This window comes from Cibotium barometz, chromosome 21, assembly GCF_041138505.1.
Source record: "Cibotium barometz isolate CiBa-2024 chromosome 21, ASM4113850v1, whole genome shotgun sequence".
In the NCBI taxonomy this organism is placed as follows: Eukaryota; Viridiplantae; Streptophyta; class Polypodiopsida; order Cyatheales; family Cibotiaceae; genus Cibotium; species Cibotium barometz.
Window position 1 is genome coordinate 55,025,254 of NC_141066.1, and position 18,562 is coordinate 55,043,815.

Genomic DNA, 18,562 nt, shown 5'->3' on the forward strand with positions numbered 1-18,562 from the left:
TCTATCTATTGAGAAAACACATATTTTCATTCATTTTCATTTCCACCATGGGAGGAGCCTCTTATTAGATATTCTTTTGCACCAACCTCTTAATAACCTTATCTCTTAAGATTTTCATATGTGTAAACTAAGAGGTTGGTGAAAAAGAATATCTAATAAGAGGCTCCTCCCATCTACTGTTATGAGCAAAAATTACTTTTGTGAGCATGTATTTATGTGGGTTATATTTTTTGCTCACTTTATTTTTCGCAACCATAAGCAAAGTTACATATGATTTGTGTTAGTTGGGAAACTAAGAGATGTTAATTAGGGGGGGAGAAGAGAAGGAAGGATCCGAAGTAACGTAGACATAATCATCAGCAGAAGGAGATTATGTTTCTCAGTTCCTCATCTAATTCATTGAAGCGACATTCATTCCTTACTTTAGACATGGTCTTCACTCCACCATCCTCATTGGCCACTCCCAACATGAATAGTAGGATGCTATGTATCATCCCCTAAATAACATAACCCTGTGGTGGCTGTGTAGGTGACATCATACCAAGTCATGTGGTTTGATGCTCCAGAATTGATGTGTGATGTGTCATCTACTCTCTATGTGAAATGCTGCCCATAACATGTTTGATAGCAAATAAATGATTTGCATTCCCATCATTGCTATACATAATGCATAATTCACATGTTGGACTCTTCCACCACACATGTTATTTTGCTTCTTGTAACAATCTCTCGTCCCTGACTAATCTTACCACAATAGTGACAATAAATCCCATTATGTGTTGTTATTAAGGTTGCTAATGACCTCTTCCTCTAGAGAAAGATCTCCCCCTACCTTGGGAATAGGATCCTTTACTACCTTGTGTACCATATGAAGGTTGAAAATTTTGTTATGGTGTGGCCTATCTATCCAACCACGTCCATCTATACATCCTCTAGATGTAGATCTCCCCTTGCTTCTTGACCTTTATGAGAGTATAATGCATGGTCCTTTACATGCTCATTGCTACTAGTAGATGTGCCAGGTTTAGGGTTTACCTAGTAGGCAAACTATGGAGGGTCGAAGAGTTCCATCATGGTGTATGTAGTGTAGAGAGAGAGAGAGAGAGAGAGAGAGAGAGAGAGAGAGAGAGAGAGAGAGAGAGAGAGAGAGAGAGAGAGAGAGAGAACAAAGCTTTAAAAAGATATATTTACACGATACAAGAATGATTTGATTAGTGAAGAAAATCATTAAGTACAATTCTTTTGTAGGCTATAGAGCCTTATCTTTTGGCTATTTCAAACACACTAGGCAATGACACTTGGCGTGGCCATTGACATCACTGCTTACTTCACACACACATAATATCTTATCCACCTAAGGGTGGGCCTATGCACATAAGCACACTTACACATAAGTGAGTGTTTATACCCCTTTATTACGGATTGTTCACGCACGGTGATTTGGTAAGAAATAACTCTCTTTGTAAAGAATGCCTTTTTGCTTAATTTTTAGCTTAAATCATTGTTTTGTTGTTGCTTATGTGGTTTTTAATGTTCCTAGGGCTTGCACATAGAGTGTTTTAGGCTTTGTTTGCTTCCATTGCATCAAAAAATACATTTTTTAGTGATTTTTAGCTCTCTTTAGAGTTTAACATAGAGCTAAAATCATTCATTTTATTTTATTTGTGTTTTTTGTTTGATTTGTGTTTTTTGTTTGATTTGTATGCATTAGAGTGTTATCAAGCATTAGGAATCCAAGAGGCAAAAAGATTAGGAAATGTATTTTTGGATTAAATCCAATCATGTAATCCAATCATGTAAAAGGTTGAAATTAGTGTTTTTGAGTGTTCTGGGATGCTACTGGCATGCACTTTTTCTAGAAAAATATCTCAAGGTCATTCACGTACGCAAAGCGCCTAAGCAAATCAAGGCAAACGAAAACTTGTTTGACCCAGCTAAGAGTGCGCCAAGTCTCTTGAGGCTGTAATGGGTTGTAAGAAAACCTAAAAAGTTAAAAAAAAACATGTGATGGCTCATTAAGGAGAAATTGACAACGTCAAGATATGGCAACGATAGAGGGATTATGTGGGCTCACACCCAGACTGTACCCAATGGCTGATATCTCGATCCATTGCCCAAATGCAACTCCCAACACTATTTGCCATGCCGACAACAAGCATGTCATTGGGTTTTACACCCCCTGTCACATCAATCCCTCCGAGATTTAGTCCCTTTCCTTGCACTACCACAAGTTCTAAGCGTTTAAGAGGACTAGGTAGCAACTCTTTGCAACCCTAGATGCCCATACCTTGGATATATTGGAGGGTTGCCCAAGCCTATCCACATTAGCACCCACACACGGCCTCCGTGACATACAAAAACACGGCCGTACAGATTTCCAAAATCATTGGCACAATGAAACGATTGATCCTGTTCAATTTATACAAATGTTTGAACCAAGATGCAAAGCCTTTGGAAATCCAAACTACCCCACCAAGGTACATGCGTTGAACCTTTGCTTAGTGGGAAAGGTCAGTCGATGGTTCATCACATTGATGTCGGCAATCAAGATGAACTTCAGGACCTTGCAAATAGCCTTTATTCATGGCTTTTCAAGACAAGGTGATCGGTGGAGTGTAGCAAAAGAACTCTATTCGATTGAACGAAGAACAAAATGAAACCATTAGAGATTTTATCCTTCGGGGATAAAAATCTTAGACTTATGATGTGAGCCCATTAGAGATTTTATCTTTTGGATAAAAATCTTGGATTCATGATGTGAGCCATGGAAGAAACTAAATGATGCTCAATTAAAGAGATGTTTCATGATGGGCATAAAGAATAACAGCTTACACAACTTTATCATTGTATCCAATCTGAAAACATTCGATCACTATTGTAAAGAAGCAATACGTTTAGATGACAACATGATAGAAAATGATAATAGTAGGTCCTACTCAACAACAATTGAAAAGTATCCTACCACAAAAAGGGACATCATCGAAAGCCAAATACTTCAAGGGATTAATGTCGCTTCAATGAATTAGACGAGGAAGTGAGAAGCACAATCTTATTCTGATGATTATGTCTACGTTCCTCTGGATCCTTCCTTCTGTTCTCCCTCCTAATTAATATCTTTTAGTTCCCTAACTAACACAAATCCTATGTAACTTTGCTTATGATTGCCAAAAACAAAGTGAGCAAAAAATATAACCCATATAAATATATGGTCATAAAAATATAAAAATACAATGGCAAAAAACCCCCACCACAATGCGGCGGTGTGACAACGCTTCGCGGGAGGCACGGTGGAATTGCTTCTCAAGGAGTTGTGGAGCTTGGAGACCTCAAGGGTTACGAGTTCGATCATTGAAAAGAACATCACGACAATTGCGGTTCACCAAGTAATCTTCTTATTGGATGTGTTCCAAGGGGGGTTTGGGTGAGCCATAACAAGTGTTGCATGTGTCGTGTATCCCTAAGAATTTGGCATCAATTGGACAAATGGTAGTACAAGGAATACAAGTGAGATTTAATGAGCATGGTTGCTTTGTGGAAGGCTTTAAGAATAGATGTAAGCTCATTGTAAAGGGTCAAAAGGAAGGAAGATTGTTTACTTTGGATTGAAGTATTAGAGAATTGAAGTTACTCATGTTGTCACGCAGTCATGGGATTGTGCTAGACATTGATATGTGGCATAAGAGAATTTGGTATGTGAACATTCAAAAGTTGAAAGCTATGCAAAAAAAGGCATTGTTGTTTTTCGAGACTCAAATATGATGGGAGTTCACATGTATGTGATGCATGTCAATTTGGAAAGCAAGTAAGATTGTCATTTTCCAAGGATGGTCAAATGGAGATTGTGCATAATAGTGATAGTTACGGTCATACACAAATTAAATATTAAACACAATTGGCGGATGCACTAGGTAATATCTTCTAAGAATGATAACTATTTGGTATCTTTAAAATATTCTCTCAAAAAAGATCTCTTTTTAATCATATTTTGAAAAAAACATGATGCTTGCATACAATCATAACTAAAACTACACTAAATTTCTATGTTTTGGGATTGCTAAAATTGACCTAAAAGTGAAAATGCCATTAAAAATACACTTTATAAATTAAAAATTTAGTCAAGGATAATGAAGTGATATAAAATTTCTCTATACTAAACAAATTAATTTATTATTTTAGTTTCTTTTAAACTTATATTGATTATATTTATTGTTTATAAAAATATAATATAATATAAAAATAGTAAATATCTTATTTTATATTTTGATAATATTTATTTATTTTATCATAAATTTATTTTTTTAGTTTTTGTATTTAATATCATAAAAATATTAAAGATAATATATAGATAATGGCTATTGATTTCGAATATTTCTTTAAGCTTTTAAGCTTATCTATTGAGAGAATTAAGCAATCATAGATTGATGGTATGTAGCATCTTTTTAATCTTTTCATAGTATGATGGTAATATTTAACATAGTAATTACATCATAAAGTTTAATTTTGTAAGAAAATGATATTTTTAAGTGTTGCTTTCTTAGTTTTTAGTATATTAAAATTTTCATAATAAAACTATCAATATATTTTATATGATATCACCAAGTAATAATTAATGATTCTACAAGATCTTATTATTAGATTAGTGTATTTGTGTAATTATAATACAATGTTTATTTTTTTGAATTGATATGATAAATTTTTATGAATGATGATTTAATACAAAATGGTCACATAAATAAATCCATAAAATTATTTTATAATTGAATATTCTTATTAGAGTCCAATTCATTTGTTGTGTAACATATAATGGTTTGCAACCATAAGGCTTTGTGGTATTAGTTTCTTTATTGTAAATTTATTGTGTGTGATTTTTCTTTGTGATTTAAAAACTCATTTTTAATAAGATATATACTACATTTATAAAGTTTTCAAGTACATCAATATGTATATAAATTAAAATATGTATATAATCATGTAAGTTTTATAAATGTGACATTATGTAAACTTTTTTTTTAAACAAAATAGATTTTGTTGTTATTGTTATTGTTATTGTTATTTTGTGTGTGTGTGTGTGTGTGTGTGTGTGTGTGTGTGTGTGTGTGTGTTCAATATAATGATGCTTGTATGTATGTCTTTATATTTAGTCTATATATATATATATTAAAATCAATGTAATAGAGTATATATTATAATTAAAAATTTTAAAAAAGAAAATTTTTGTTAAATCTTATGAAATCTTAAGAATTTTAGAACTCAAAACATTACAATCACATTAATGACATAAATTTAAGAAAATAATGAGAAAGTTGTAATCATAAAGTTTTATAAAACTATAAAAATCATCATATTTTTGTAATTTTTAGAGTTTAGATTTTAAAAAACTAGAAATCACGAAAATATGTATGTTTTTTAAAATAAAGTCACGATACATACTCTACTTCTCAAAAACATGAAATATCAACTCAAAATTAAGAGAATTTTTATTTGGATAACGTCGCAAGTTACCGAGGGCATCTACAACTATGTTATTAATGAAAGCAAGTACTACATCACATTCATTGATAACTTTATTAGGATGACATTGATCTATTTCTTAAAAGAGTGAAGCTTTGGAAAAATTTAAAGAGTTCAAATCTCTTACAAAGAAGCAATACGATCATTGGATTAAGTGCCTAAAGATAGCTGGTAGAGGTAAGTAAACCTCACGTGTATTTGATGAGTTCTTGAGAGAACATGGGATTAGAAAGCAACTTACATGCAAGTATAACCCTTAGCAAAATAGGGTTGCTGGAGAAAATAGAGTGATTGGTGAAGCTAATAGAGCTATGTTGAATTAAAAGAGTATGCCATCATATTATTGAAAAAAATCATGTGCTACATTACTGTGTATATCTTGAACAAGACCTATGTTGAATTAGAAGGATATGACATCATATTATTGGGTAGAATCCTGTGAAGACACATGTAGCTCAAGTACATGAGAGTACACTAGTGATGAGGTTGACAAGCTTGATGTCCAACATTGGACACTTCGAAGTTCTTTAGTGTATTGTATATGTGCATGTGCCGGATGAGAAGAGAGGACTTTGTTGGATCCAAAAGCTAAAAAATGTATCGTGATTGAGTATTAAAAAATGTATTGTCATTGGGTATGCACACAATCAAAAAGCATACAAATGCTATAATCCAATCCCAAAACACATTCTCATTAGTCGAGGAGTCGTGATATTTGATATTTAATGAGTTGGCTAGTTGGTACAAAGAAAGTGAGAATGTGATAATGAGACTACAAAAAATAATCTTTTAATTGTGAGCTTGAGATCACATGTAACGCATGAAATTAGCTCTAGATTAGCTCGCATTGAGTGCAATACAAAGAGTGGTTAACCAGCAATTTATGAGCATTAAATGATTAATTACAGTAATCATGAATGTTTTCTCTACCAAAAATAGTCGTGAGTATATTGTGATAGCGTTCTCAAAAAAAAAGGCTTTTTTTTTAATAGATTATACATATTTAGATATTCGGCACAAAAAGCCTTCACTCTACACAATTTCTCATCAAATTTAGAGCATCTTTGCATCAAATGTATGAAAATGCATTCAGTTGGGTGGTTTTCGCAAAGCAAATAAAGCCATCTAAAGCTTACTAATTACACTCAAAGCACCAACTAGCATTTTATGCTCCTGTAATGCCTCACAATGGGGTGGCTGTTGCAGCAAGAACAATCAACAATTTTTTACCTATATAAAGACCACCTGAGCAAGTCCATCATCCATGAAGTTTTACATAGACTGTCATGTCATGCTGACAGACCCAGTGTGTGGGAGGGAATCACCCACCCCAACCCTATATGGAATCCAAAACCATGGGCTTTCCTTGAGAATCTCGGTCATGCATTGAAAGCCTTAGAGTTGAGTCTATGACAGAAGGTTCTGCCATGGCTCCATTACCATAATCTCCACATGCTAGCTTCTTTGGTATGGGGGATATGATTGCAAACCCCAAATTTTTGACTGATTCAAGATGTTTTTGTGTAAAAGGGTTGTCCCACATGAATGTATTCATGGCTGGAGCGACAAACACCGGCTTTGAGTAATCCCACGCACGAATGATGCATGTAAGAAGGTTATCACACAGGCCACCTGCTACCTGCATGCAAAACCAGTCTTGATAATCAGCGACAAAATGAGAAAGCTTACCATGCTATAGTTAATAATACACAAAACTGCTAACGAAGCTCAGAACTAAAAAACCTTACGGACAATAAAGAGGATATAAACACCAATGTATGTCCACATTTCCATGGCGTACAGATGTACATTAATGCTTCTGGCCAAGAGGCAGATGTCTAGCCATCCCCATGAAAGGCTCGCAAAAGAGATCTCAAGGGTGAAGAAGGTGGTTGATACTCTGCATCCGAGAAGATAAAACGTGGGCTGTAAATCCAATCACCTCCCCTAATTGGAATGCACCTCGTAATCTTCTACAGAAGAAAGTCCTTCCAAGGCTCCTTGCCGGGAAGAAATCCTCTGACTATCAGCTTGCAAAGTAAAGCCTTACACTCCACCTCCAGGTCAATTATGTTCAATCCTCCCTCTTGCTTAGGCATAATAATGGTATCCTAAGTCACTCTCGCCCTGGTGTGTGTACTATGTCATTTAATCTAACCAAAGGAAGTTCCGAATAAGCCGATGAAGCTAACCAATGCAACCCAGCACGACGTGACAAACCAAGCAGTCGCCAGCAACAATTGGCTAGCTACCAAGGCTCTAGAGGCCAAATCAAGCTTCCTACTACACCAATGCTGAAGTTTGCTTTTAATGCTCATGAGCACAGGAGCGAATTGTTCTGCAGGCGAGATGTCAATGCCAACCAAAGATTTTTCCAATGAGTGTTGTCTTGGAGTCTCTCTCAATCTCGACGAAGAGGGTCACAAGCTTGTCGTGAAAACTCGATGGTTCGCCCGGTCAGAGGGGGTTGATTAGCCATAATGCTAATTGGAGAGAGAGGCCGACTTGAAACCTGTTTAAGAGTAATCCGTTCTTGAGCGAGGCAGAGGAAAGAGCGGCGAAGAGAAGGAAAGCGGAGGGGAAAGCAAGAAGGGAAGGAAAGGGCAGCGAAGAGGGTGGGGGCAGAAGAGGAGGCCAGGTGGTGTGGGCACTAGAGGAAAGCGGGGGGGGGGGGGGGGGGGGGGGGGATTGGGCGGAGAACAAGAAAATGGACGTAGCAGGGAAGTGGGGGCAACTAAGCAGGGGTGCAACGGGCGGGCGTGGGGGCGGGGGGGGGGGGGGAAGCAATAGGAAAGGGGGGCCATCAGAGGCAGGGAGGAAGCGTTGGCAGAGCAAAGGCAACAAATTGAGTCTAAAGAAGCAGCAGCAGAAAAAGCCAAAGAAAAAAAAGCTAAAGAGGAGGCAGAGAAAAGCCAAGGAAGCCGTCAACGAAGTTGAAAAGCCAAAAGAACTTTCTGAACATGAAAGATTGTTCCTCATCATGGAGCAATAAAAGAAGCCAAAAAAGCTGAAGAAGGAAGGGCCAAAGAAGCCCGACGTGATGATGAACAAAGCACTGGGGCTGAGGACGGCAAACGTAGGGCTGAAGAAGAGCAACGCTGGGCAGACCAAGCTGCCCAAGAACACCAACAAAGGCTTGAACGAGACTCTATGCAACCCCACCAACAGTTGATAGCATCTATGCAAGCAAACATGTTGCTGATTGTAACGTCCGAAGCGCAGCGCGCAGGGGGTTCCCAAAACACTTGTCTTCAGTATTTCTTTGCGATGGAAGTCTTCAAAACAGTCCCCAACAGCCGGTATACTTCATGGGCAGCCTTCAAGAGAGAGAAAGAAAATAGCCATCATTAGGGTTGCCTGTAACGGTGGTAGAGACTAGTGTGTAGCAAGAGGGTCTCTCCAAATGAAGAGAGAGGGCCTCCCATGAGAGAAAATGGAAAGAGAAGGCTATGATGACAAGTGGAGAGCCGCACGAGCTGAAGTGACAAGTGTGAAGCCACTTATCTCACTTTGATCCACTTTCTAACAAGTGTCACGCAACTTGTCTCACTTTGGTCCAGTTTCTTGCCACATGTCCTAATCTAAGAGATGGGTCCTTCCATAAACTCTCTAAAAATATCCCAACTGGTAGCCCATTTGTCATAGATACTTTGGCAACTCTTGGTATTTGCTCAATTCCAGACGTAATGATGCAAACAGAACTTCCATCGGAGTCGGGCTAAAAATAGAAACCCTCCTAGATTTTAGGAGTGTGACCCTTTGTATTCCAAGATAATCCCCCATTTCCAAAGCTTGTACTTTCCAAATATTTAGATGTTCTAGAGTCTACTAGACCCCTTTCATACTGGGAAATGTTAGGGACATCCTCCCTAGCTGCTTAAAAGTTACAAGCTTCAAGCCCTATATCAAAGATATAATCATGTCCCATCAAGTAGGTGAGACGAGATCAATATAACTAAAAGAGTCCATGTCCCAAAAAATAAATGGGCGAGACTAAATAAGTCTCCATAATATCAATATCAAAATCATGTCCCAAATAAATGGACAAGACAAAACAGTCCCGTAAGTCCAGATATCATAATCATGTCCAAAAATAAATGGGCGAGACAAAAACAGTCCCATAAGTCCAGATATCATAATATGTCCCAAGTAAATGGGCGAGACAAAACAATCCATTAAGTCCAGATATCATCTCTCTCTGTCCATGCTCCAATCTCTCGTTCCCCAATCCCCAACTTCACATCAAACGCATGCCACTCTCCACTGGCTTGCATGCAAACACATGCGAAGACCAGGCCGAGAAATAAAAGACCGATTGACCGTGCACGCGGATGTAGAACGTCCACTGGATCTGAGTGCGCAGACGTCAAGTCCCCAGCATACCAAATTCCAGTTTACTGACACTTGGCGTAGACATAGTCCCTTGCCAACAAGGTGTTAGTCCACATGACTCCGTGTTGATACTCTGACCACACACCTTGGAGGAGAGGTGGGCTCAAGTGTGTAACATAAAATAAGAGTCACTCACAAGCATAGATATCCTGGTGCTCCATTAACATTTCTGCTACTACACATAGTTTATAGGCATTTCGGCCACCAATAGAAATCCTTGACTCACCATTAGTTCCATAAGTCCAGTGCATCCAAAGTAAAGAGAGCCAAAAACATAATCCATCCCAATAAAGGGAGCCATAAGCAATGTTTCCCTGAAACCATCTCAAGGTAAATAACAACACACTATTCTCCTTGTACAAGCATACAAGGGTTAGTGAATATCAAAAGTGCTTTGTAATAAGTAGCAAAAGCATGAACTTTGCAAACTCAAAGTATACTTAGCTTTTCTTTGCTAGGTTAGTCATGAAGCCAAAAGAAATATCTCCTCACCATTATCCTTAAGATATCTCGAGATATATCTCCATATTTGCCCGCAATCTTGATAATACAATCCACAATATCCATATGGAAAGAGTGCTAAACACGTGCACAAAAGCCAACTCCATACTTCCAAGATAAATTCTGTGAATTCATAAATCCTTAGACCAAGGTGTCTACTGCTCATGCTCTTGCTTCATAGGCTATGAAGCAGTTGGCCATGCTTAACAGCAATGATGGTAAGTGTGGTCCCCACTTGAGATCTTTTTAATTCCTTATTGATAGAAGGAAGCCTCCACTTCCAAGAAAGCATATGCTCTGATACCGATGTAACTTCCGGAGCACGGCGCGCACGGGATTCCCAAAACACTTGTCGTCAGTGTTTCTTTGCGATGGAAGCCTTTAAAACAGCCCCCAACAGCCGGTAAACTTCATGGGCAGCCTTCAAGAGAGAGAGAGAGAGAAAGAGAATAGCCATCATTAGGGCAGCCTGTAATAACGGTGGCAGAGGCTAGTGTGCAGCAAGAGAGCCTCTCCAAATGAAGAGAGAGGGCTCCAATTTATTTGGGGCTCCCATGAGAGAAAATGGAAAAAGAAGGCTATGATGACAAGTGCTTAGTGGAGAGCCACACAAGACCTAAAGTGACAAGTGTGAGGCCACTTGTCTCACTTTGATCCACTTTCTAACAAGTGTCAGGCCACTTGTCGCACTTTGGTCCAGTTTCTTGCCACATGTCTCAATCTAAGAGATGGGTCCTTCCATAAACTCTCTCTCTCTCTCTCTCTCTAAAAATATCCCAACTAGTAGCCCATTTATCATAGATACTTTGGCAACTCTTGGTATTTGCTCAATTCCAGACGTAATGACGTGAAGAGAATCTCCATCGGAGTCAAGCCAAAAATAGCAACCCTCCAAGATTTTAGAAGTGTAATCCTTTGTATTCCAGGATAATCCCCCACTCCCAAAGCTTGTACTTTCCAAATATTTAGATGTCCTAGAGTCTACTAGACTCCTTTCATACTGGGAAATGTCCAGGTTGGTGACATTGATTATGCTCGCAATGGCATAACAAGGTCCAAGTTCCTCCACCGCCCCTATGAGATCCCTCTAGGATTCAACCTAATACACAAGCACAAACAAGGTTAGAGAAACCAAATAAAAGGAGTGCAGGCAAGCTCACCATCGAACCGTGCGTTTGCGTCTGAAAACCACCCCTGAGTCAAGGGCTAAGGTTCCACTTCCACAAGCAAGCCATTCAACCTTGGCATCCCATACCACCAGAGCCTATCCTAAGGGATCCTCTGCAAGAACACCTGTGATCCGCCACATCCATGGCGAAAGTAAGCCTCTTGCTCTAGGTCCAGACCACAATGAATCAATAATAACCAAAGAGGCACTTATATAGTGCTTATTACTGCTATAAATAACAGTCCAACATAAATAGCTAATAACCTTAGATTTATTAATATTGAACCTTAGCCACCTTGCTTTCCCTAATCCCAGGGTTCCCCTAACCCTACTGGATTAGTCCCTAACCTCTAGAGTTAGTGCGAAGTACATAACATTCCTCCCTACTTAGGACATTTACACTTGTGGAAATAAATGAAGAAGAAACCAGCTACCTGCATCAACTGTCTTTGAAATCAGATTTATACATGTCTATCAAATCCACATAGCCACGTATCAAGGAACTAGCTCAACTGAAGCTACTATTCCATCAACATATCATCGTGGAAACAAGACAAAAAATAGAACCTTCTTAGGTCCTTGAAAAACTCCATTACTAAGGACAAACATGAACCTGTCAATCTACATGGACGTACAACTATGAATATCTATCAGTCATGAGACACGCATGTCCCAGATATGTCCAAGTCCTGCCGTCAAGTTCATATGATATACCTATGATCACTTAGGTGCGTCTCTTCTCCTTGCTTCTGCACAAGTGTGGCATGTGAGTGCAACCAGGGTCAAAAAAGGATGTGCACACTCTTCCCTAGCACTGTACATTCTGTCACAAATCCCTATATTCTAGGGACATGCGGATGCGTGTCAGGCCTAGAAACATGCGGATGCATGTATGTATTATACCTGGGCATGTGTATGGATCATATGAGTGGATGCATATGAGTCCAAGGACATGGCAGGACATTTGTGGACTTTCGGGCGGTGCCCGTGTGGATTCTGGCCATGCACACATGGTGTGTTATGATGGCAGGCGGAATATTTTCAAGTACAAGAATGATGATAGGTGGTTCTCCAAGTTTACATGTGCACAATGCATAAATGATGCATGCCATAACTTTATTTTACTTTGTGTGACATTGTCTTGCTGTCTGGACAATGCTTGTTATTTTGGCTTGTGAAGTCCGAGGGACCGGGGACGCCCGGGCACCTTGTGGACACTTGTGTGCACTCCTGCTTGGGCCTAAAACTGTGGGCTTATGGGTTTTGCAGGTGGTAAGTGCGTCCACACTCAATTTACAGCTTATTTCATTTACTACTAAAGTTTATTGGTTTGCAGGTCCACACTCATTAATAAGTGGCCGGACAACTTATAATGCGTTCGCATTTGGTTGGACCAAAATTAATGAAGTCCGGACAGCTTATGGCCATTTCCCATTTGGTTGGACCTAAACTTATACAAACAGAACAAATGGAGCACTATGGGCTGGACACCTACCTGGACACCTTATGGGGGACACATGTCAGCCAGTTTGTGCACCCACCAAGCCCCTTAGGTGGCACTGGAGAAAGGCGCCTCCCTCAAGAGGCCTTTTGGGCTGTTTTATTCATTATTCAACACATTGGAGAGCTGATTGAAGCTTTGGGAGTTGCTACAGGGCTGGTTGCTTGCTTCCCGGACTCACACAAGCTTGGATAATGATCCCCACACTCTTCTAAAGGGCTGGTTGGTAAATTTCAGACCTGTATTTTCTGGTTATTGCGAGTTTTGGGCTGGTTACAGGTGTCCAAAGTCAACTTGGACAATACATGACAGCTCTAGGGACCTCCACAGGGCTGTAGGACCCTTTACAGGTGGATTTCTCGCGATGGAAAGTTGCTGTTTTGGACTGGTTATTGCATAAAACAGGCCGGACAGCAATGGAATATGTGAGCATGGATGTGTCTCAAGGATTCCTGGTGTAACAGGTGTTTAGGGCAGGCATTGGGAACACTTGCTCGCGGAGAACACAGGTTTCTGGATCAGTTTCTCGCGTGGAAACAGGGCCTAAAGATCCATTTACATCTTGTGCAGGGCGGAGTACCTGTGAGGATTGTGATACTCTTGTGCAGGGCGGATGTACCTGTGAAGAGGCTTGTGCAGGGCGGATGTACCTGTGTGTAGGGCGGATGTACCTACAGATTCTCTTGTTTGAGATGTTTTCATACATGATGTATTTGGAAGAATCAGGTGCAGGCTGGTGGTGAATCCCCAGGCACCCATAATCTTGTACTTTGCAGACTCTTTTGGTAATATAACCTAAAGGGGGGGGGGTCAGCCTATCATCGGCCCCTTTATGTGGTGTACTGTCATTTTCAGCTTTGTGGTTGTAATGCTCAATTGTTAAGTGCTCAGAATCTTGTTCACATTTATACGATTCCAATACACGCGTCCGCCTCCCGTTACATTGGTATCAGAGCTCAGTTTTTCTCCTCATTGGAAAACGGTCTGAGGCTTGGAATCATAAGTGGTGACCTGATTTGAGTGTCATGGACAGCCACATTTCTGACAGTGTGGAGAACACACAGGACCGTGAATTTCATGGTACAAAGGATGCAAGAGATGCTGCAGGTAATGATGTCTATGGAGATGCAGGTACTCATGACACTATGCATTCTGATTTGGAATCTTTGAGGCGTCAAGTGCGACGCTATAGGGCTGAAACCGAAGAGCTTAGGTCATTGAAAAATGACCCGGATGTACAAAGGGTGTTGGCTGCGAAGGCAAAGGCTTCGGTCCATGAAGTCACTTTTGAAGCAATTGCAAAGGAAATGGATGTTGAGAAACCCCGAGAGCTTGCACTTGCATACCTAATGGTTAAGGGTGATGTATACACTGAAGCAGATGGTAGTTTGGCTTTCAAGAAGCCACCCCTCATGGCTGCCCATGGTGATGCCCATGATGCACAACAAGCAGAAAGAGCACAGCAAGTGCCAAATGCTGAAAGGACAAGAGTCCCTGGTGCTAGGCTTGATGCAGGTCAAGAGAAGAGTAAGGATGAGGGATCCTCTACTCATTCCCGCTTTGCTCCAAGAAGACATGTCCGTTCTCGTGTTGAGCTTTCCACTCATTTGGAGAGTGTGACTCAAGAGAGAATGAAGAGGGATCGTGAATCTTCATCGCGGCATCATCATCATGCAGATGAACAGGATGTACATAGGGATGCATATAGAAGGAAGAAGCCTCGAGAGTTCAAGTCCGGTGACAAGGATGTAAAGTTTGAAAACTTTCAGGGACGGATGGACTCTACCAAAGCACTTGCTTTCATTAGACAGTTTGAGATAGCTTTTTGCAATGAAGACTTTTCGGAAAAGTCTATGCTCAGGCATGTGGGAATGCATCTCAAGGATACGGCAAGTGATTGGTGGCTTGCAAAAATACTTGATGGAAGTGCTGTCCCAACTTGGTCTTCTTTCAAAATTCAGTTTTATGATCAATTCTTACCACCAAACTTTGCAAAGGATGTACGCAAGGAGTGGGACTGGCTGTCCCAAGATGAGGGAGAGTCCGTTGCTTCATACATAGCAAAGTTTTGGAAAGTCCTTCTCAAGGTTACTCCCTTCATGAAGATTGGAGAGGACGAGAAGAAGAGAAAGTTTGAATCGGGGCTCCATCACATCATTCAACAAAGCTTGGGAGTGTACCCAAATAAGACCATACAAGAGCTTATACACTCAGCCATGATTGCGGAGAACTTGCACATAAAAGCACCCACAAATAAGCCATTTGCAGGTCAAAACAAGAGCAAATTCAGGGCTGGTTATGACCAGAAAAAGGGTGGACAGCCACCTAAGAATGCTCCCAAAGATGGCCGAGATGCAAAGGATGACTCCGAAAAGAAGCCGGGGGGTAAACGCCACAATTTTGGGCTCTCAAAACAGCAATTGGAAGAGTACAGGAAGGCTGGAAAATGCTTTAAGTGTGGCAGTAAAGATCATATATATCCTAAATGCCCACAGAATCCTAAGAATGCTGAGCCTAATGTGCAAAAGCCTCTTGTGAATGTTGTACCCGATGTGCAGGGTAATACAGGGCATGAGCCCAAGAGTAGAGTCATATACAAGGCTTGGGGCAAATTGAAGGATCAGCCCGCTTTGTTTCTTTTTGATGATGCTTCCACAAATAACTTTATATCCGTACAGATGGCTGCCGCCATAGGTCTCAATGTGGAAGACATGGGAATGCAAATGAATGCAGATGCCGCCTTTGAGGGTAAACAGGTTGATGTAACTCCGGTCATTGGTAAGCTCCGTGTACATATACAGGACTACCTCGACTATGAGAGCTTTTTAGTGGCTCCTCTTACAGGTTGTGATGTTTTGTTGGGGATGCCTTGGCATCACCGTTTAGAGCCTATTAAGGCTTACAAAGAGAAGAAAATCAGCTTTGTACATAGAGGCCGTGAGCACTCTATAGATGCTGGTACTACTGGAAGTACCATACCTCTTGTAAGCCATGTACAAATTAATAAGGCAATAAAGAAATCAGCTTGTTCTTACTTGGTTTTTGTACGTGATACCATTGAACATTCTACTGTTGATGTTACTGCATTAGATCAAGACAAGCTTAACTTTTTGAATGAGTTCAAAGATTGTTTTGCAAATGCTTTGCCAGCAAGGTTGCCACCTGAGAGGCCGGAAGATCATTGCATAGATCTAATTCCCGGTAGCTCTCCACCTAATAGGCCACCATACAGGGTGAGTGCTAGTCAACAAGAAGAGATTATGGCACAGGTGAATGAACTTTTGGAAAAGGGTTTGATTCGGCCTAGTTCCTCGCCATATTGCTCGCCGGTACTTCTTGTTCAAAAGAAGGATGGTACTTACAGGATGTGTGTTGATTACCGTGCCCTCAATAAGATAACCATCAAGAATCGGTTTCCCATTCCGCGTATTGATGACATCTTGGACAAGCTTGAAGGTTCGGCATGTTTCAGCCGAATAGACCTCAAGAGTGGGTATCATCAAGTGAGAGTGGCACCTCAAGATGTACACAAGACTGCATTCAGGACAGCCTTTGGTCTTTATGAGTTTTTGGTGGTGCCTTTTGGCCTTACAAATGCACCCGCTACCTTCAACAGGATGATGGACAGGGTGTTCAGAAAGCATAGAAAGTTCACAGGTATATTCTTTGATGACATTATTGTATTCTCAAAGAATGAAGCCCAACATCGTGAGCACCTGGCTATTGTGTTTAAAGAGCTTAAGGAAAATCAGCTCTACATAAATGCAAAAAAGAGTGAATTCTTCCTCCCAGAAATTCACTATCTTGGTCACATTGTATCAAAGGATGGTGTGCGCATGGATCCCGCAAAGATACAAACCATGCAAGAATGGCCAGAGCTGAAATCAGTCCATGAAGTGAGGAGCTTCCTTGGTTTATGTGCTTACTACAGGAGGTTCGTCAAGCATTTTGCTTTTATTGCCGCTCCGTTACATGACTTAACGAAGAAGAAAGCAATCTTTAAATGGACACAAGAAGAGAGAGATGCCTTTCAAAAGTTGAAGAGTGCAATCATCTCGGGACCGGTACTCATTATTCCGGATTTGCACAAACCTTTTGTTGTGGAATGTGATGCAAGTGGGGACTGCATAGGGGCTGTTTTGAACCAAGAAGGACATGCCATTGCCTATGAGAGCAGACGCTTGCAACATGCAGAGCTTCACTTACAGGTTTATGAGAAGGAGTTGTTGGCTGTAATTCATGCCCTTACTATTTGGAAACACTATCTTTTAGGGGCTGATTTTATGGTCAAAACTGATCATCAAAGTTTGAGATACTTTTTGACTCAAAGTAAGCTCTCAGAGAAGCATATGAGATGGGCAAATTTCCTCTCAATGTTTCATTTTCAGATTTTACACACTCCAGGGAAAAAGAATGTGGTGGCGGATGCCTTATCTAGACGACCACAGGTTCATGCTATTACAGTTGCATACCATGAGGACTTATCGGATATGCGTAATACTTATCATCTGGATGAGGATTTTGCACATGTATGGGCTGATTTGCAAGAGGGTATTGCTGTCCCATCTTATGTCATAAGAGATGGATATCTCATGATGCAAAATCGTATGTGTGTGGTAAAGAACCTTCGCCATAAGGTTATGGATGAGTGCCATGCTCCTCCATATGCAGGTCATAGAGGCATTTTGGCCACAGCACAAGCTTTGGAGAGGTATTTCTTTTGGCCACATATTCGCAAGGATATTGAAGCATATGTACGTGAATGTATGGTATGTCAAAAGGTCAAATTTGACAGACATAAAGCACCTGGATTGCTTCAACCTTTGCCTATACCAAATGAACCATGGGAAAGCATTGCTATGGATTTCATTATGGATTTGCCAAGGACGCCACAGGGAAATGATGCTATTTGGACCATTATTGACAGGTTTAGCAAGCAGGCACATTTCATTCCCGTGCGCAAGACAATAAAGCCAGATCATATGGCTAGGATGTTTTTGGCACAGATATTCAAACACCATGGCATGCCTAAATCTATTGTGGGGGATAGAGATCCTAGAACCACAAGTTTATTTTGGCGCGCATTGTTTGACAATATGGGTACAAAGCTGAACTTCTCATCAGCTTACCATCCACAGACAGATGGGCAAAGTGAAATAGCAAATTCAGCCGTCCTCGACTTGCTGAAATCTTATGTATCCGACCGCAAATTGGATTGGGAGAAGTATTTGCCACTTGTGGAGTTTGCCTACAACAATACGGTACATACTTCTACGGGCAAGGCGCCCTTTGAGATTATCTATGGCAAGGTGGTACTACCACCCATCCTTCGTACAAAGGATGAGATTTTTGCAGCAGATGAGTATATCAGAGACTTGGATACAGCATTTGCACAGGTACGGACAGCCATAGAGAGGTCTCAAACCAAGAATAAAAAGGCAGCTGATAAGCATAGAAGGGATGTACAATTCAAACAAGGTGATTGGGTC

At 40.3% G+C, this 18,562-nt stretch overlaps 1 protein-coding gene across 1 annotated transcript in view; it reads right to left on the reverse strand.

Moving 5' to 3' along the window:
* Positions 1-6,542: 6,542 nt before the first annotated feature.
* Positions 6,543-18,562, reverse strand: part of LOC147627383 (phosphopantothenoylcysteine decarboxylase-like) — an 81,415-nt gene continuing 69,395 nt past the window's right edge. The window contains exon 3 of the mRNA XM_086816030.1: positions 6,543-7,150. Within this exon, the coding sequence (XP_086672156.1) occupies positions 6,848-7,150 (303 nt within the window). The 3' untranslated portion in view covers positions 6,543-6,847. The remainder of the gene's footprint in view (positions 7,151-18,562) is intronic.